At 33.8% G+C, this 21,026-nt stretch overlaps 1 protein-coding gene across 2 annotated transcripts; it reads left to right on the top strand.

Moving 5' to 3' along the window:
- The first annotated feature begins 3,620 nt into the window (after positions 1-3,620).
- LOC133797577 (uncharacterized) lies at positions 3,621-12,860 on the top strand. 2 transcript variants are annotated; one of them, XM_062235523.1, is made up of 7 exons: positions 3,626-3,867; positions 5,379-5,868; positions 6,041-6,197; positions 7,932-7,976; positions 10,419-10,584; positions 10,762-11,129; positions 12,218-12,860. In XM_062235523.1, the coding sequence occupies exons 1-7, from the start codon at positions 3,733-3,735 to the stop codon at positions 12,534-12,536; spliced, it is 1,680 nt and encodes a 559-aa protein (XP_062091507.1). In that variant the 5' UTR covers positions 3,626-3,732; the 3' UTR covers positions 12,537-12,860. The 2 variants fall into 2 exon arrangements, with proteins under 2 accessions (XP_062091508.1, XP_062091507.1); XM_062235524.1 differs by lacking the exon at positions 7,932-7,976 and having other exon boundaries at positions 3,621-3,867.
- Positions 12,861-21,026: the final 8,166 nt, after the last annotated feature.

The following is a 21,026-nucleotide window of genomic DNA, read 5'->3' as shown; positions in this document are numbered from 1 at the left end:
ACGATAATATATTACATATATTTAAAATTAAAATTAAAATATTTTTATAATAATAAAAATAAATTTGATTAAAATTGTGTTAGAAGAAAAACAAAAAACAATATTTTAGTATTGATTGAATTAGAAAAGTAAAAGATTGTACTAAAACAAATGATAAAGTATTAAAATAATATAATTCATTGCTAGGTGTAGATTTTTATTAATACTAGTTAAAAATAACGTGGAATGAAGATTTGCTTAGTTTCAAAGTTATAAACATATTTATTTAAATATGTATTTATTTTTAATTATCATATAAATTTTAAATAAATAAACAATATTGTTGACCACGATTTTGCCAAACGACGAGTAGACGTCAAAATGACAATAAGCCTTGAATAGAAAATAACGACACAAATAATTTTATAGTGGTTTAGCCCCAATTTGTTGGTAATAGCCTAATCCACCTGGAGTTGTGATATATGAAGCCTACACTAGATCAGATGGATTTGAGCCAACTGAGTTTCTCAAGTGTAAGTAGAAAAATACAAATTTTCTCTCTCTAAAGAATACAAGATTTCTCTCTCTAAGCTCTCCTCTAAAATGCCCCAAGAATGCCCCAAGTAACAATCCCAAAGTCTCAAAATTAGAAAGTCTCCAGGTCTCAAAAAGATCAGCTCCCCTAAAATGATGCCATGAGCCCTTTATTTATAGGCTCATGGATCGTACATGAAAAATATCTTGTTTTGACGGGGTCTTTGGTTGTTTCAACCAACTTTAATTAATAAAGTAATAAAAAAATCAAATTACAACAATATATATTACTTCGGGATATCTGGGAGATTTGCGCGGTAGTTACGAGCGATTCGGGTTGAAGTTGTTACTGAGATTCTGTAAAGAAGTCAATGGGCAGTTAACTCCTGAGATTCTGACACATACGGTCGGCTACACTCCTTAATCTGACATAGCTGGTCGGGTGAAACCCCTTTATGATGTAACTGGTCAGGTGCAACCCCTTTATGATGTAACTGGTCAGGTAAAACCCCCTTCTAAGTTAACTGGTCGGGTGAAACCCCTTTCTGAGGTAACTGGTTGAGTGAAACCCTCCCTGATTAGTTAAGTCCTTACCTGGTCGGATAAACTGCCTTTCTGATGTGTCTATCAGGTAAGACTCCCTCCTGACCAGACAAAATTCTTATCCGGTCGAGTAAATCGTTTCTTGACCAGTTAAACTCTTTCCTGGTCGGACAAACACCCCTTCTGATATGTCTGGTCGGGTAAGACTCCCTCCTGACCAGAAAAAATTCTTATCCGGTCGGGTAAATCTTTTCCCGACTAGTTAAACCCTTTCCTAGTCGGACAAAAACCCATTCTGATGTGTCTGGTCGGGTAAGACTCCCTCCTGACCAGTTAAATTCCTATCCGGTCGGGTGAATTATTTCCTGTCCAGGTAAAACCATCTTCCAACCAGTGATATCACAACTCTGTAGGTCATTTTCTAACCTTTGCACTTCCCTTGGTCAACTCATTTATTGACCATTAATGTGTCGCTTGATGATCCGCTTGACGATCATGCACTGCCACCTGTCACTTTTGATTGCCACGTCATCGAACTGAAATTTCGGGGATAACAAATATCATAAAAACAAATAAAATATGTTTAATATAATGTATGACATAAATGTATTAAAAATTAGGGCAAAATATTGTCTATAATTTTAATAAAAACAGGTTTACTTTTTTTTCTTCTTCAATATATAATAGAATGAATTACAGTTCTATAGTATATATAAATATTTATATCAATAATATCTACATATATGACATTTAAACACAACATTGACATAGATATATATTTACATGACTACATGACATATATATATATAAATTACAATAATATTTAAAAATAAATTAATAATAGAATAAAATAAGAATAGAAAAAGTCATATTGTATTATACATGCATCAACTATTTTTAGTTTTTAATGTGTCTCGCAATGTCCTTTGATGAAGAAAAAGAGCCCCAATCACTTGATAAAAAATAAACTATCACACAAACTTATAAGATAACAAAAATGATATGTATGACTTTATTATTTTTAAATAAATATGATTTAGTTATTTAAAATATCATAAAATATCTTTAAAATATCATATTTTAATTAATTAAATAATTTATTTTTGTTTAAGTTTATGTTTATTCTATTTTTTTAATTTGGCAATGACAACAAGAGATTATATATTATATGTTTAATATTATACATAGATTTTAAATTTAAGTTTGTTGCTAATTTTTTTTTAAAAGAAGTTTGATTCTAGTTCATAGTAGATTATATTATGTTATATATTTAATATGATATTATTATAATAAGTGAAGTTTAAGTTTAATTAAATTTTATTTAAGTTATAAAACATATGATTTTATTATTTTTAAATAATTGTCATGATAAAATATATCAAAAATATTATATTTTAATTTGTTTAATTATTTATTTAATATGATTTAAGTTTAAATTATGTTTACAATATAAGAATATTATGTTAAAGTTAAAAAAAAAAATAAAAAATATTAAAACAACAAATTTATGTTATCTACTCGTTTATTATATAGAAGAGATATAAAAACACATGTTAAACCCGTTTATTATATAGAAGAGATATAAAAACACCTTTAACAGGATGTCATATTAGATTGGGGATTGATCCTCATATGTATTGGGTTAATTTTAATTATGAAAAATTATCTAAATTTGGTTACTTTTATAGCTGTATTAAACTTTTTTTTTTCAATTTGCCCAATGGTGAAAAATAGTTTACTTCATTGTGTAAATTCAAGGATTTTATGAAGAAGTATTACGGAAAAATGGTGCGTACAATTAGGACTTAGTTGGTTGGATTTTTGGTAGCCATTTTTAAAAATTTTGAAAAATACTTTTAATGTTAGTTGGTTTCTAACGTACTTTTTTTTTTTTTTTTTTGAAAGGAAACAACTTCTACAACGCAGAAAGAAAACAAAAACCAGAAACATCAAAGCTTTTCAGCCAAATAGGCCTCTTCAACGGAACAAGGAAGAGACCCTTGCCACTCGAAGTCCACCCTAAGATCAATGGTGGTTTCTAACGTACTTTAATACTCTACAAAACTCACTGAGAAAAAGTTAGTTTCAATAGTTTTTTAAAAATAATGTTTTTGGAGAGAAAGTTAAATAAGTGCATTTTGAGTGTGCAAAATAAATGTGCATTTATCATTACCTTTTATTTTATATTGCCATTTTTCTTTTACTGCTAAGATAGATCTTAAGAAGTGAATTTAAGAACATTGGCTCTAGTTTCACACACAACGTCCAAGAAAAGACCCACAAAAAATTTGAACTTATACTTTCATTCCCTCTAATAATTTGTAGTAATAAATTATGATTATGGCATGAATAAAATGAAAAAAAATTTCTAACATACAAATGTGACCATACTATGCAATTTAATAAGCCATCTTTATTTTTATATATTCAAATTCCCCCAAAAAAATCCCCAAAGAAAAAAAAGAGTAAATTTTGTCATAAAAAAGAAAATAAAAATGTTGGGTTCTTTAAAAACAGAGGGGAAAGGAAAGGGGCAGTTTTTACAATTGGGTTTTTCTTTCATTTGGTTTGGCATAATAATTAGCTTTGCGCGGTCTCTTATTCCCAAGTAGAGAAAGAAGAAGAAGAAGCAAGAGGGAGTCAGAAGAGAGAGAAACGAAAATGAAGTAAGTAGCAATGGCGGACAACGGAGAAACCAGTGACAGCCTTCAAGAGCGTCAAGAGCAGGAGGAGGCCTTGGTCGCTCTCATCGAGCATCGTACCCGCGAAGTTCAACATCTCCATCACCGCCTCTCCTATTACCAATCTCAGGTCCTTAACTAATTCATCTTCAATCTCTACACTACGTATCGTATATGTATATGTGTAATGAATGCGTATGACTCTTTCGGCAAGCTTGTGTTTGGAATTCTATTTTGATGAGCTTTTAGAAATGAAGGTTTCTTCTTTTTTAAATACTAGGAATCCACCCTCTGAAAAGTTTGTTACTTGCTTCCATGGTTGATCATTTTTTATAGTATCCCTTTTTTCTTATGTTAGAAGCATTTTCCAACTTTTGAACAAAAGTCTGCGAGAACATCATGCGGATGGTTTTGACAATGAAAGGAGAAATCACTTGGTCGCTTGGGATATAGTTAAGGTTTAATGAATTTTTCTCTTTTTGCTATATGGTTTATACTATAGGGCTGGGAATTCAGTTCGTTTCTAGGACGATACTCACAGAAATACCTCCATTGTCTGCTCACTTGAATTCGGTTGGTATTCATCCTCATAGAATTTCAGTGCAAGGCGGAATTAAAATGATTGAGCTATAGAAGATCTAATTTCTATGTTAAAACATTTTAGAAAATTTCTTTCTCGCTGCTTGTCCTGGTATGAAAATTCAGGAGTCTTTCCTTGCTAAAATCCTTATCATCCTTTGAACCTCTAAATGGAAATCGCATGTTCCTAAAAGAAATTTAGGTTTTTGTTGCCTGGTTTATCTTAGAAAGATTAATACTTGTGAATTGGTTCAAAGGAAAAGACTTCACCTTACTCTATTTCCTTTGCGGTGTGTGATGTGCAAGGAAGTAGTGAGACATTGGATAATTATTTCTGCATTGTAAAGTGGCCAGAAAAATATGGTTTAATAAATGAAGCAGAGTTTGCTTGGTTTTTTTATTTTTTATTTTTCAAAGATGTGGGGTGTTAATGATTGAGAAGACTATTGCTTTTGGAAAGTCTAAGGTGGCATCTGTTATGTGGAGCTGTGTGGTGATATTAACTTTATGTGTCATTTGGTTTTGGCAAGTCTAAGGTGGCATCTGCTCTTTGAATATTCTTGGCTGGAAAAACACTCTGTTTAACTGTAATTAGTATCTTTTTTGCTCGTTTAGCTGTAGTTTGCAATTCTGCTACTCTTGAGGATAACTTAATCCTACTCTTTCTTGTAATTTTTTCGTTTTTTTTTAATTTATTACTAAAAGTTCTTTTACTTATATATATATATATATGTATGCATGTATTTACGTATGTATACACACATTAAGTATGATGCTATATAGTATCTTTTTCGAATTATTTGTACAATAAATGTCTTGAACTTTTATTTATGTTTGTTGAAACTCTTTCCAAACATGATTTGATTGTATCTAGTATTATTGGTTTGGGATAAAATTTAAACCACAGGCTTATCTACCAGATTATACTTTAAAGAAAAGTAGGAATTTTTCCTTTTTCTTAATTTCTTTGGGATGTGATCCATGTAGAATATTTACCCTACATTGGTTAGGCCCTTCTCAAAGGGCTCTGTAAGCTAATAGTTTACTTGGAAATCTCCACAGCTTGAAGAAGCAGAGAAAAGGTTGCTTGATTCAGAAACTAAGTTGGCTCGTCTTCGAGGTGCAGTGCCATCTAAAAAATATATAGATAATGGAGATAAAAGTATTAAGTTGGAGCGCCGATCAGTTAGTCCTGTTCATCAAAATGAAAGCTCTAGCAAACAACTTCATTCTAAATCAATAGTAGATAATGGAATTAAAAGTGTGAAAGTGGAGCGCAGATCATCAAGTCCGGTTCGGAATAATGAAAATTCTTCTAGAAAACAATTGCAGTCTAAACCAGAACTTTTGATTCCTGCTGTCACTCCAAAAACTTCCGAGCCTTTAATGTTATCAGGCTCTAAAACTTCTCGTAGTTCCGCTGCGCAAGCCAGTTCCTCAGTTTCCAATCTCTCCAACAGTGCTGTCAAAGCAAGAGGAGACAAATCTTCTAGAGTATATTCCGAACGGGAAACTACAAAAACCCAGGAGAAAGGGACTAAAAGAAAGTTTGGTAAGACTCTTACCTTTTGTTTTGCCTCAGTGTGTCTCCCATTTAGTGTCTCCCATTTAGTTTCTTGAATGTGTGCCTCTTGAGTTACATGGTTGACAACTTCTTTTCATTTTGTGTTAATCCTGTTATATTTACCTTGTTGGAATTTAATTAACAATTTTCTATATTCCAGAACAGAAGGAACATAAAGAATTAATTCCATTGGTACGTAATAGCTCAAAACCATGCATTATACGGTGTGACACTAGCAATCACATTTCAAGTCAGCACAAGAGAAAACTGAGAGCTCTTGCTTTATGTCCAGTTAATGATCAGCTTTTTGTGACAAGGTAATTAGAATGTTTCTTTTTTGAAGAAATTTGGGTCACAGGTTATTATGGTTTGATCAAAATTGTGTACGAATTTGGTCTACTATCGTGTGATTGAGAGCATGATTTGATGTCTAATCTCAGATTAATTAGTACCACATCTAGATGCAAATGACATAATCTTTACTATTAAATAGAGGATGGCAAGAGCAAGTGAAATGAAGATGATCGTAGTTCTATTATTAATTTGGCTTATATATGTCAATTGTCTCAGGTAAGCAGTGGAGTTTTGTTATTCTTATATCATCCCCTCTTATAGTGCTAAATGATATGAAATTAGAACTAAAGTCAAAGAGTATGTCCCAATTATAAATTAATTTAAGATCATTGTAAATGCTTAGTTGTTTTTGTCCTTCACTTGTGTTCTTGAAGTCCACTAAATGCATTTTGGTATAATGAGAGAATGCAACCTCAACAAACATATACGAAAAGTTTTGAAATGATTCTAAAATCTTGAAAATTGTTGTGTAACAAAGTCAGGACTCCTTAGGTAAGGTATGTTGGCCAGTTCATAATATTAATTGTGAATAAAGTAGTGAGTTTTTTTGTGGAATTGAGTTAAGTTTTTGGTTGTTCTTTGGCTGACTAATGTAATTGATTTTAAAGATGTAATATTTTCAGATCTAGTGAGGGACAATGTGTGATGATAAGGATCATAGAAGGATATGAAAAGCTTCACTTTAATGGGTTCCATGCGCCTCTTACCTGAATTGCTTAAAAATTAGTTGAAGCCTTGGATGCTTTGTAATTATTTTAACAACTGTGCATTGAGCAATGACTACAAATAAAAGACCTGAACATCTATTAAGAGTAATAAGTATGTCATTGACAGTTTTTTTTACTTGATGTCAAGGCTAGAAAAGTGAGGAGTTGCTTGTGAAACTAGTAAAAGAGATTTTTGTAAAAACTATGGCTATGGTATATACCCTATATTAGTTACGATGCACAAAAATAAAAGGGAAAAGAAGTTGCCTTGTAACTTCATGAATTTATCTTCTTTTTTTTTAACATCTACTAGTATTAATAATTAGTTTCTAGCGTTGTACAAATAAATAATTATAATTTTAGGAGTAAAGAAAGCATCTCTGAAGTTTTTCTTCGTTCAATGAGCAGCTCGTGGAAGATTCAACAGTTTTCCAGGAAATCCCCAATGAAAAATTAGCACTACTCATTCTTTCCTCCACCATAAGTGAGGGTATTTTATTTATTTGAGTGGGGGCCTGACCTAGTGTTTGGTCTCTATCAACTTTTTCAAAAAAAAAAAAATTCTTTTGTCTTTGTTTATATTTCATTCTTTCTCATTGTATCACATGATGTTCTACGATATTTGAGAATCACTGGCAATATCTTGTAACCTTGGGATAAAAAGAATGATGGAAATAAAGATTTTTTTGGGGGGCTCTATTTACCTTTTTGGTTAATTGTTGAGTTGACAAATAGGTTTGAGACTATAACAAATGTGCTTCATTTGGATTGACTTTCTATAATCATTATATTATATTGCATTGCAACAACTGTCATCTGGTTTGAGAATATAATGTTTTAAAATTTTCATGTTGGCCTCTGTTTGAATCTCTTGCAAGTCTTTATTTCTTCGTATTATAGTTTTACTCTCAATAAATACTAAACATTTTTTTGGGAACTACAATAGGGAATTAGGAACCTAACTTTGTGCTGTGTTTTAAATGTTTACAGTGCTTTGGATGGAACAGTCAATTTTTGGCAAGTGCAATCCAGGGGGTAAAGTCTCTAACTTCTTGATGAATTCTTGATGAATGTTGACGGTAAGAACTCGTCAAGGATATAAGGTTGGAAAACTCAAAGCTTGTTATGAAAATAATGTAGATAGAACATAGGAAAATCTTGAAGAAGAAAAGGGTAGAACAGTAACAATGGAGAAAAACTCGTATATTGCTTAACTACCTTTGTATACAATGAATTTTCCAACTCCTTTGTCTGAGGAGTGAGGATCTATTTATAATGGAACTCTAATGACTCCTGATACATAGTGGTCACAGATGACAAGATTGTACACAGGTACACTGTCAGGGTAGTGGCACATGATGTAGTGGTGTAGAAGGTTGTGGTGTCGGTCCTGGTGCATAGTCAAAGGTATGCAGGTAGTGCCTCCACGTTTTGTACTAATTCGTACCACCACTACTTGTCAGATACGGACGTCAGAGTCACGCGTTTGGCTTCCTCAGGGTCGTACTGGATGGTCCTTCCTACATTTCCAAGATACATCTTTTCTCCGAGCCTCCTTTTATTTTGCAAAGTGTGGGAAAGCTTACAAGTTATCATGAGTAATATACTTAATCGCCTCACCAATTCTAGCTGGATACCAAATAATGGTTGGGTCCTTGCTAGTTCCCCTCGTACGTACACTCGTGAAGCTTTGGACTTTACATTTTATGAGAAGTCGCAGTGAAGATATGCTTCGCTTGTGGCCCCTACTCTAGGAGGATAAGTAGGGCCTTCTCGGGAAGGCACAAGTCGTATATGATGAGAGAAGATGCCTTTCGCGGGTCTTCGGGCTGGCAAGGCGTGGGGTCTCGCATGGTCCCTTGAGCGCAAGGCCACAAGCGAAGCACATCTTCACTGCGACTTCTCATAAAATGTGAAGTCCAAAACTTCCCCCGAGTGTACATACGACGGGAACTAGTAAGGACCCAACTGTTATTTGGTATCAAGCTAGAATTGGTGAGGTTATTAAGTATATCATTCATGATAACTTGTAAGCTTTCCCACACTTGCAAAATACAAGGAGGTTTGGAGAAAAGATGTATCTTGGAAATGTAGGAAGAACCATCTGGTATGAGTGCGGGATGTAGGACCCTGAGGAAGTCAAAGGCGTGACTCTAACGTCCGTATCTGACAAGTTGTGGTGGTACGAATTAGTACAAAGAGTGGAGGCACTACCTGCATACATCTCTGACCATGTACCAGGATCGACTCATCAACCTTGTGCATCACTACATCCTGTACCACTACCCAGTGAACCCATATACAATCTTGTCCCTTGTATCAGGAGCCATTAGAACTCCACTATAAATAGATCCTCACCCCTCAGACAAAGGGGTTGGAAAATTCATTGTATACACAGACATTTAAGCAATATATGAGTTTTTCTCTATTGTTACTTTTCTTCTTCAAGTTTTTCGTACGTTATTTTTATAACAAGCTTTGAGTTTTCCGACTTTATATCATTGACGAGTTCTCACCGTCAACAATGAACTTTTTTCTTTCTAACTTTGTATTTAGTTATTATTTATAATAATTTAAAACTGGAGGTAAATAAGATGAGACTATGTATGTGAATGCAACAATGTTGGCTGATATGGTTAGATGCAGATTTGGCTTCTTTATTAGCCATTTGTTGTGTGTAGTCTCTTGATGGAAGGGAATATTAGCAGTACTACTCAGTATTTAGTCACTATGGAATATGATATCCTTCCTGTTGCTATATGTGGATGGGGTGTAGGTCTATAAACTGGTATATATTTTAAAGGGATATTTGTGGCAAAAATACATAAATTATTGCGTTTGTAGCAGTTAAATACCCAAGTTAGTTTTTTTTTGCCGGCAAAATTACCTTCCGTCCATGTTTTGTTGCAGCCGTCTCTTATGATTGTTAAGTGCGTTTGTGACATGTTGGCGAAAATATTAAATTAAATGAATATTTGCGGTAAAAGTGCTTAATTTAAGAGATATGTGCGAGAAAGTACTCAAATTATGAGATATTTACAGCAAAAGTACTTAGGTTATAACTAAATTTGACGTCACATGGTGGACTTAGCGACAAAATAAACAATTGCAAGAAAATATGGACGGAAGGTACTTTCACCGGCTAAAAAATAACTTGGGTATTTAAGTGCTATAAATGTAATAATTTAGTTATTTTTGCTGCAAATATCATTTTAAATGTTTATGATTTGATTATCGGACATCTATTTCTCTCAGTGATTATTTTTATTTTTTTTAAAAAAAAGGACGACCACGTTTGGAATATATTTTTAAACTGAATTTATACTTTATGTGCAATTTCAATTTCTTGTTTCCCTTCATGTATATTATAGCTGATAAGTCAGTTGTTCAGAATCTGTTGGTTTGTTTAATTTTTTTAATTGCTGATCATATACTTTTCTGCTTAATGGGTTTGTCCCTGTTCTTTACTGAGTGCAGTTCAGGTGCATCTTTGCTTAGTACTACTGAATGTGCATCCCAAAAACAAAGGAGATGGCCAGAAGATATAGCTTGGCACCCAGATGGAAATAGTTTATTTTCTGCGTATAGTGCGGATGGTGGGGATTCTCAGATATCTGTGCTAGATCTGAATAGAACACAAGGGGTAAGGCTTAGGGCCTTAGGCTAGGCCTCTTTAATTATTTGATTTCAGATATGGAACAACTAACACTCAGACAAGTAAACCAAAAATAAATACAAAAACATAGAAATTTGTCAAATTTGTGTTTCCTATTATTTAACAAGAAAAAATATATTGTCTTTTATGTCTTGATATTGACAGAGGGCTCGCGTTACATTCTTGGATGATAAGCCTCATGTGAAGGGTATTATCAATAGTATAATTTTCATGCCATGGGAAAATGCTCAGTTTGTCACTGGTGGCAGTGATCATGCTGTTATGCTATGGAAAGAGAAAGATGACAATGTCTGGAAATCAACGGCATTGCACAGGAATTTTCATTCTTCTGCTGTAATGGGAGTTGCTGGGATGCAACAAAAGCATATTGTACTATCTGTTGGGGCAGACAAGAGAATTATTGGTTTTGATGCTAATGTGGGAAGAGCGGAGTTCAAGCATCAAATAGAAAGTAAATGCATGAGTGTGTTGCCAAATCCATGTGACTTTAATCTATTCATGGTTCATGCCGGGTGAGAATATCTATTTTTGTATTGATAATATCTTTTTATTAAAATATGTACCATCTTGGTTTTTTTTTTCTTTCTCTTTTGTGGGAAGAGCGTGTGCTTGCTTTGCTGTATTACTTTATAGCATGCTTTGTGCTTATTGTCATATAAATTCCTCTTCATGCAATAGTTGATGCATGAATAATGTTGTTCTATATGTCCATGCTTGTTAAATTCTCTTAAACAGCATATAAAATTTGATTTTTCATAAATCTTTAAACTACGTTGTGGTAAATTGGCCCTTCAAGTTCTGATTGTTGAATAAATTAAAAAATGCTGCTGTCTTACTTGTTAAACTAAGATCACCATTGTTCAATGATGAAGCTTTATATTTTAGTCTGGTGAGTCGGGCCATTATTTGGCTCCTGATCAATTCTAGATTATATCACAAGTGGAATCTCTTTAGGGGGGACCTACTCTAGTATTTAGAAATTTAACCGGTATAGATCCATGTTACTGTGAAAACCTAAAAGTTTGTTGTGATTCTATTGATGACATTGCAGTACGTAAGGAAACAATACAGTATATATTTATATTATGTGGTTGATCAATAAATAGTCTTTGACATAAAAATGGTTGCATGCGCTACAGCACCAACTATGAAAAATCTACCAATGCACATGTGATGTGTATGTCCACTTAAGGAAGACCCATCTGGAATGGTGCATCATTTTGTGTTAAGAATAATGAGGGCTTAGAAAAGTTTCTGATTAGTGGCAAGAAGTTGCAGGGTTTATTTGAAAAGGTATTTGGGTGAATGAGAAAATGCCATATCTCATGGAAATGTCACATGTAGTTTTGGCAACGTGTTGGGCTATATTTGGCTGGATTGGAATAAGTGGTGTTATCTCTTCAAAAAAGAAAGAAGAAAGAATAAGTGGTGTTATTTGTGTATGTTCCTTCCTGTTATGGTTTTTTTCACCCTGGGAACGAATCTTTGCTGAGTCTTTCAGTGATGTGGACTAATCTCATGTCTTTTAGCCTTTGTTTTACCTTTTCTTAGTTAACCTTTTGTGGTCCAATGGTATTAACATAATGATGGCTTATGATAGGACTCTGGAGAGGCAGCTTCGTCTGTTTGACATCAGACTGAGACAAACAGAAATCCATGCCTTTGGGTGGAAGCAAGAAAGCAGTGAATCTCAATCAGCTCTGATAAATCAGTCATGGTCTCCTGATGGCTTATACATTACATCTGGCTCTGCAGATCCCATGATTCATATCTTTGATATTAGGTACAATGCAAGCAAGCCTTCGCAGTCCATTAGAGCTCATCACAAACGGGTATTCAAAGCTGTTTGGCTTCAATCCCTTCCACTTCTCGTTTCCATATCTTCGGATCTAAACATTGGATTGCATAAGGTCACGTAGAATTCATACGAAAGCCACGCATCTCGTCTCCATAACAACAAATCTCTCTTTTGATTTTCATATCTTTGGATAGGCAGAGGCTGGCAGAGCCTTCATGTGTCAATTTTGCTTGATATTCCCCTTTTTGGTTCATTTTGGGGCTGTGGTTTTTACCTTTTGAGCTAGAGGACGTTGAATTTCTTACAAAAGAACATAGAAATGCTGTCAACTAATCTGAAATTAAACATCAAAGTTGATAGCAAAAATTATGTGAAGTTCGTTATTTGTACAGAACCAGAAGGCAACTTGAAATGAAAAAAGGGGTGAGCAAAAATTTGACTTGCATGAGTTTTAAGGAAATTTTGCAATTGTTTTAAAACTATATTAAAATTATCTATTGTAAAATGGGCATTAGAATTCTTTCCCAACAAAAGAAAAAAAAATAAAAATTAAGTATGGGTTTATCCGTCCAACCATTCTGGTTGAGTTTGAGGTTGTTTTGTTTTGTTTATCTAAATGTGTGGAAGATTGGATGCAAAATATTGGTGTTCACAAGATACTCAATCCAAACCAATCTTCACAAATATGCAAAATGAGGATATTGACACTTTTGCGGATTTGTTTTTTGAAGCAGTGATAACTTAATCGATAAATAACATAATGTCGTACAACTTAGGAAGTCTAAATATCTCGAAGAAACAAAGAATCATAGAATAAAGACACTCTTGAAAATATGGATAACAAATTTGTTATAACATCGAACAAAGACCCAATGTCATTGTAAAATGTAGCCCTTTTAGCAAAAGTAGATCTAGTCAAATAGTCTAATCCAACACCACCATCTACTCTACACTTTCTGCTTGTATAATTGAGAATCAACCTACAAAATAAAATTATCATACAAACAAAAACAACATTAGTTAATAATATTAAATGAATGATAAAAATTTAATAGACAATGATACTAAATACCACGATAATTATAAAACTATCAATTATAATGTATAAAAGAAGAAAAAACTTATGTGTGAAATACAAGTATTGCCAATAGCATCCTTAGTCACACACTCTCTTTGGATAACAAAATAACTAACAAAAAATATCAAAAATAAAAGTGATATGAGTATTAAACTTTTAAGGGTGAAATAATGAAAATATAATAATATAAACATGTTAAATGATAATAATAACAATATTTAAAAATTAAATATTTTACCCTATAATTACCATAAAAATTAAAATTAAAATTTATATGTGCGGATTGAATGCACTTTCACTTGTAAAAGTAACCGACTCAATCCAATTTGCATCTATTTATATATATTTTAAAATATTATAAATATATATAAAACAAGTAATATCTAAAAAATAAAAAATATATATTAATATTTTATATGTGCTTGCTTGTTTGTTTGTCATTGGACATTTAAGTTTAAAAATAATATTTTATTTCAATATTTACATAATTTATTATTGTTATGAAAATATATACGTATTTTATTAAAAATTATTAAATAATTTAATATTAAAAAAATCAACACTAAAATAATTGATTCAATTTGCAATGTTGCGAATTGAATTTGATTAGATTTGATTTGTCATGCGGATTGGATTGAATATAAATGGAATAAATTATAAGCAAACTAGTGTAGATTGGATTGGTTGAATTAATGCAAAATATCAATTCTAGATTTAGTTGGACGGATTCAACAATTCATCTAGCCAAATTGGACCCATATTAATCCTAATAAGTGATATTATTATCTGACTTCAGATGATATTCCATAAATATGCAATAGGCATTAAAATAAAATCACATTATTTATGTATTAATTAATATTAACTTGTGTCTTACCTATACAAAAATTATTGTTCATAGTTGAACAAGACTAGTCATATAAAGAAACATCATACTCGTTTTTTTTTTTCAACTTTTTTTCTCATGGGTTGTTTGGTAGAGACGAAGGCGAATAGGAAAGAAAATAGCAGAATGAAGAGTAGAAAAAAAAAGGTGAGAGAATTCAGAATTACAAAATTGATTTTAAAAATATTGCTGGTTCACTAAATTTCTCTTCCAAACTGGAAGAGAAAAAAATTATATAAAGAAAGAGATTTAAATAATTAAATTAATTTTACACAATAAATTTATATTAATAATCTAGAATAATTTTAAAATAAACAATTTGTTTTCTCTTTTATCTACCAAACAACTTAAACAACTTTTTTTTTTTCCTTTTTCCTTTCTTATATGGGTTTATACATTTTTAGACTCTGTGTTTTGTCTCATTATCTGTTTGGACCCTGTGTTTTGATAAATTATTTTTTGGACTCTATATTTTGTAAAATGGTTAAAATAGAACCATAAATCCAATTTTGTTTAATGCTTTCTCAACTAAAATCACAAATAATTTACCAAACTAATAATTCAGAACAAAAATAAAATTATTCTGCTTAAAAACTGTGTTATTATATTCAATTTTTTCTTCATCAAAATTGAGTTTATAGTTCTATTTTAATTATTTTATAAAACATAGGATCTAAAAAATAATTTGTCAAAACACAGAGTCCAAACAAATAATAGGACAAACTCAAGATTCAAAAATGTATAAACCCTTCTTATATCTCTATCTATCCAACAACTAGGCACCAAAGCAAGAGAATGTGAGTAGGCTGGGGGTGACCCTCACTTGATTTTTTTTTTTATTTAAAATTTTGAAATGTATTTTCCTTCTTTCTTTTTTTTTTTGTGAAAAAATAATTTAATTTTAATATTTTTATATTGTCACCACTATTTTATTCTCTATCTATTTTGCCCACACAAAGAGGCTGGCTTCACAATGGGAAACAACTATAAAATGCATTTTCCTTTCTTTTATCTACAGTTTTGAACTCTCTCCTTGTATCTTTTTCTTCTCCTCATAATTAAAAACAATAATGACCAAAAGTGAAGTGATTTATAAATATACCACAACTATACTAGTGAAGATAGCCACCACATTGGGTTTTTAACTACACGAAAGTTACCATACAAAATGTGTATGGATTCTTACGTCATAATCCATGGATCTCATACTTCATTATTATTATTATTGCTTAAAAAAAATTATGATACTTTATAATAATATCTCTTTTTGAAACTGACATGTGATGGATCATCATGGACATATAAATTCTTCACGTAATAATATTTAGATATATATATAAATATATATAGAGGGAGGGACTACAACGTATTCTTTTTTTTGTAATATCGGTGTATTCTTTTTCTATTTCGGCACCTGAATAGTTATAATCCTAGATTTTTTTATATGATGGTGTACATTATAACTATTTAGAACATCCTACAAATTTTTAAAAAATTCTGAATAAATTATGATATTGAAATATAGTCTAAATTGTATGTTGCACTCGTGCTTGTTTTTTTGTATATGCGTGTAAAATTTGATAGTTTGAACTCTGTTTTCGGCTTCGTAAACTATTCAGAATTTCTTGAAAATTTGCAGGATATTCTAAATACCTACAATGTACACTGTCATATAAAAAAATTTAGGATTATATATATCCAAATGCCAAAAATAAAAAAAGATCGATCGATATTGCAAAAAGAGATACGTTCAAGTAATTCCATCATCTATATATATATATATATATATAAATGATCGTGCCATCTAACACTAACACTAGTAAGAATTCATTACGTACCACTAGACATTTCACAAATAAGATAAAAAAAAATGTAGATCAACCTATAAGCTATATATAGGTAGTTATAATAATACTACAAAAAATTTACTCCATATTCAATTTTAGGAATAGGACTAGGATAACTAAAGATCATTATAGATAGCTCGCGCTAAAGCAATTTCATTGCTATAATAAACTCTCATTATTCTCTCTCTATATATATTAAATATTGGGTAAGGTGCATGACTCATATATATAGAGAGAGTCTATATATATATATATATATATATACCTATCATCACTATATTATATGACATAGATCAACTAGGATTACTAGAAAATAATTAAGTTGAAAGCTTGCCTTATATTATACGTTAGAATTAGATATTGGAAATGGAATGTTTGGGACACCCGATCGAAAAAGAGGTGTCAAATCTTTGTTAACTTTATCTTTATCCATTAGAATGAAAGATATGATGGCCAATGGGGTCCTTTTGCACTCATGCAGTAATAGTATATATATAGTACTACTACTAATTACTTAATTAATATATAGATATACATAAGTGATTAATATTATTCATTTTAATTTCTCTTAGTCTCTCCCACAAGTACTTATGAGTGAGTGTGATATATATATATACATAAATCCATGGTCTCTTAGTGGTTTACTTGATATTGACCTTAGTTTATTGCTATATATAATGGTTGACTCCCTTTGGAACATCAAATCAGTACATATATATATATATAGTGCTCTCTGGTGATTTGTGTTTGTGATTATTTGCATTGCCTTAATTACTAGTATTTATATATTATGGATTATATGAAAGCCATGACGTTCTTCATCACTATCATGTATATATATATATATATATATATATTATTACGTACTATACACGATTATCTTAAATAATCTGACTATTTTCTGTTTCTGTTTAATACACACACCAATGAATGAATATTAATATATGGAAATTTCTATATTTATATATATTATATTATATGTAGGTTATTTAATTTTGTGGAGAAATTAAAATAAGACAGTTTGAGTAAGTAGCAGTAATATAGGGCTACATATAGGGGTTAAAGTTTGATATAATTAGAGAGCTAGGGTTTGATTAAAGTGTTTGTGTGTCTAGTTAACATGCTATAAATATTTATATATATATATATATATTTATGCTTTGAGTAATATTTTTTGTCTTTAATTTACAAAAAGAGCATGGCCTGGCATGCATGCATGCTGGTGCATATATATATATTTGTCATTTTATTTCAATTATATGTATATATAGTAATATAATAACTGTACTATTAATTTATGCACTCTCGTGTTTCGTGGTTTAATATTTTATTTTCAGATCACTGTTTCTTGTTCTTCTGGTTTATAAACTAAATTATATTATTATTAGATCTCGAATTAATATACCTAGCTCTATCTATCATTTACTTAAATATAATATAACATATTTATTAAAGAAAATTTAACGTTTATTATTATGTGAAATAATAAATACAACATTATAATAAATTTATTTTCAAATAATAGTAAGTAAGGCTTAGTAACCAAATTTGGTTATTATATATATACAACAACAAATAGTTTAAACAAAGTTGGGCAATCAGTAGATGAGTATGCATGGGAAGCACAATTATTGATTATATTTCAAAGAAATAATTAGCTTTGATTTTGTACTCCTAACAGTACATTATAAGAAACAATGTAATAATTATCATTTTACACTTTTTGGGAGTGAAAATTTTGTCATTGCCTACCTATATATTATATACATATCGCCGATACCATGATAATAATATTGTTCACTTTAAACTTTATATTACTTTTTTTCTCCTAACTTTAATTAGAGTCATAAATTTCGTCTCCATAATGACAATTAAATTTATATAATTGTTGACGCGGTTCTTCGGCAACAGGTAATTAAGAGAAGAAGAGAAAGAGATTAGTACTTAAAAGTAGAACCGCCGCAAATATGAAATCTTTGTGAAAAAAACTAGGTGACCTTAAACACGTTTTTAAGTGGTTCGAAGGTTAAAAATCCTTCTACTCCACTAGTCAATATTATTGATCTTTTCTGGGTAATTGGTTTACCAAATATATCGTTCTTACAAGACTATTTTTTCCAACCCCTATCAATTCCCAGGGTCTCCATATTTATAGGAGAAGGCACCTGGAAATTGGTAGGGAGGTCATCCCGTGACCTTACCATTTGTCATATCAAGTCTGTGATATTCATGATTACTTCCTAAACCTGACACACAAGTGTGGTCTAATCAGTATGGAAGGAGATAATGGGCCGCACGGCCCAACCCGTCCGTGGGTGTCTGAATACGCACGTTCCTGCGGCGTGTCCGAGAAGTCAGGGGGATATCGGACACGTGATGGCAGGATTATGCACGTTTATCTTGCGTGTTGACTTCCCATAGGGTCAGAGCTTCCTGAGAAGCTCGCTACCGGAGCAATCCATAACCCGAGCTGATCCGTCAGTGGTCGCCGGATGTTGTTCCCAGCTCCTGGAACAACAAGAGGGAGCAGGAAACTCCATCCCCTCGAGCTAGAAAGGGCCCGTCCTGAAGATAAAGCCTCTGGCCTGTGGGAGCCTCGGGCTAAATCATGTTTAGTCCGAGGATCGTCTTGCTAAACAGCCCGTGGGAAATCCAGGGCGTACATCTGCCCCCCAAGCTCCTGCTCGTGGTCCATGACGTCAGACATGGGAGACCACAGTAGGAGCTTTTAGACTTCTCCCACAACCCTTCGCATTCCATGCTTTTCGCATGCGTCTGATACGTGGAACGCCGTGGGTGGCGACGGTACACTCTACGAGAACCGCATTAAATGGCCTAGCCTACTGTCCAGCCGTCGTTTCACATTTCGAGTGGAGGGTCTCCCAGGAGCCTTTTACACGTGATCCCCCCTTGTATAAAAAGGGGGGTGGTCATCCCACGCACGGACCACCTTACCATTCAGAACCTCTCAAATTTCCTTCTTTTCTCTCTGACCTTCCGAAGAACAAAACCCTCATTTCCATTGCTCTCATCTTCTCCGTTCACGAAGCTTAAGCGTGCGAGTTCCTTCAAGGCCTTGGAGACTACTGTGCCAACGAAGCTCCTACCAGCGCAGCAACCTCGCTCACCATCCAACCCTATACTGTAAGTCTTCTGTCCCTGTTTATTTTTGAAAGCATGCCACTGTAGCCTAGGTAAAATTTTTTACTGTAGCCACATGCAGAGGTTTTCTGGGTCGCGCGGATATGGAGGGTGACGGCCCTTCTTTGATTAGGGCACACTTGCCATGGGACATCGCCTTAGAACATGGGTTCCATGATTCTCTCTCAGGAACAATTTCTGGGTAGGATCCGTAGGAACTTTGGGTGCAAAAACCGGGTAGCTTAGGGAATACGCCTTAAGAGCGGTTTTGCCACGCCTTGCCTGTTGAAACTTTCCCCCCAAGGCAAATTTTTTTTTTTTTCTTACTCTGAGCCATCTGACACACGAATTCCGAGTAATCTGGGATCTGTTGAGGGCATAGGCGCGTGTTCCTTGGAACGCGTGGCACCACTCTCCACGGGCTGGGCTTACCCCAGCTCGTGTACTTAATACTTGCCTCACTCTCCTGCTTGGGTCGCCTTTTCTAAAGTGTTTTCTTTTGTTCGATAGGCGACCAGATGGCTCCAAAGAGAAATCTGCCACAGAAGAATGTGGGAAGTTCGGCCTCCCAGAAGGATAAAGGAAAGGCGGTGGTGACCAGCTCGCCAATTCCTCACTTTGGACCGGCGGTGGAGAAGCAGGCCGAGGTGGCTCCTGACGCGTTTTTCGAGGCGGAGAGAATCGTCTCGAAGATAACCAGCCAGGCAAAGATCACCAAAATCTTCCTTAACCACAACATTCCTCTGGGGAAGACCTCCGTGATCGCCCGACCTGCTGCGGATGGGGAGAGGAGCTGCACGCCGCTCGACGAGTCGTTCGCGGCCTGGAGCGGGGAACACTTCAAGGCAAGGGCCTTCCTCCCCCTGGATCAGTATTTTGCTGATTTTCTGAACTATGTGGGGTTGGCCCCATTTCAGCTCCCCCCCAATTCCTACCGTCTGCTGGCGGGACTGAGGTATTTGTTCCAAAAGCATGAGTGGGAGGTCCCCACTCCTGCTGATATCTTATATTTCTTCTGCCTCAAAGCCAGCCCGGGTTCTATTACTTAACCCGCTTCCCTAACACAGCAGCAGTGATCGAGCTGCCGAGCCATCCAAACGACTTCAAAGACCAGTTTTTTATGTCTACTGGGTTCCGAAACTGCGATCATCATTATTTCAACCGCCCTCGTAAGTAATCTTCCATTTAGCTCGCCTTTTAACGGTTATCTTATTTTAGCTCGTCCCTTATTCCAATTCTGATTTCAACCAACCTTGCAGCCATCTACTCGAGGACCGAAAAGTCCGTGACCCTCGGGGGTCAATACGACACACTGGCGAACCTGCCTCCCAGTGAGAAAGACTACCGCGTGCTCGTGACAGACGAGGCGATGGTATTCTGCAAGCTGATTTTCCCAAATCAGACTTTGAATTTGAAAAGGCCCCGGGGTCCTCCCCCAGCCCGCGACAACAGGCCGACCGTCGCGGAGGAGGTCGCAGATGACGAAGGCGAGGAAGAAGGTGAGGAAGTTCCTCTGGTGAGGAACAGGAAGAGGAGCTTGGAGGTCGCCCAGGGGATGATCGAGGAGAGGGCCCAATCCGGAGCAGCCGCGGGTCCTTCCGGTCAAGGTAACTTTTACTTATTTAAGAACGTAGATAGGGCCACTGCAGACCCCCGGCT

The sequence above is a fragment of the Humulus lupulus genome, chromosome 8, assembly GCF_963169125.1.
Source record: "Humulus lupulus chromosome 8, drHumLupu1.1, whole genome shotgun sequence".
Lineage (NCBI taxonomy): Eukaryota > Viridiplantae > Streptophyta > Magnoliopsida > Rosales > Cannabaceae > Humulus > Humulus lupulus.
This window is presented reverse-complemented; position numbering and strand designations above follow the sequence as displayed.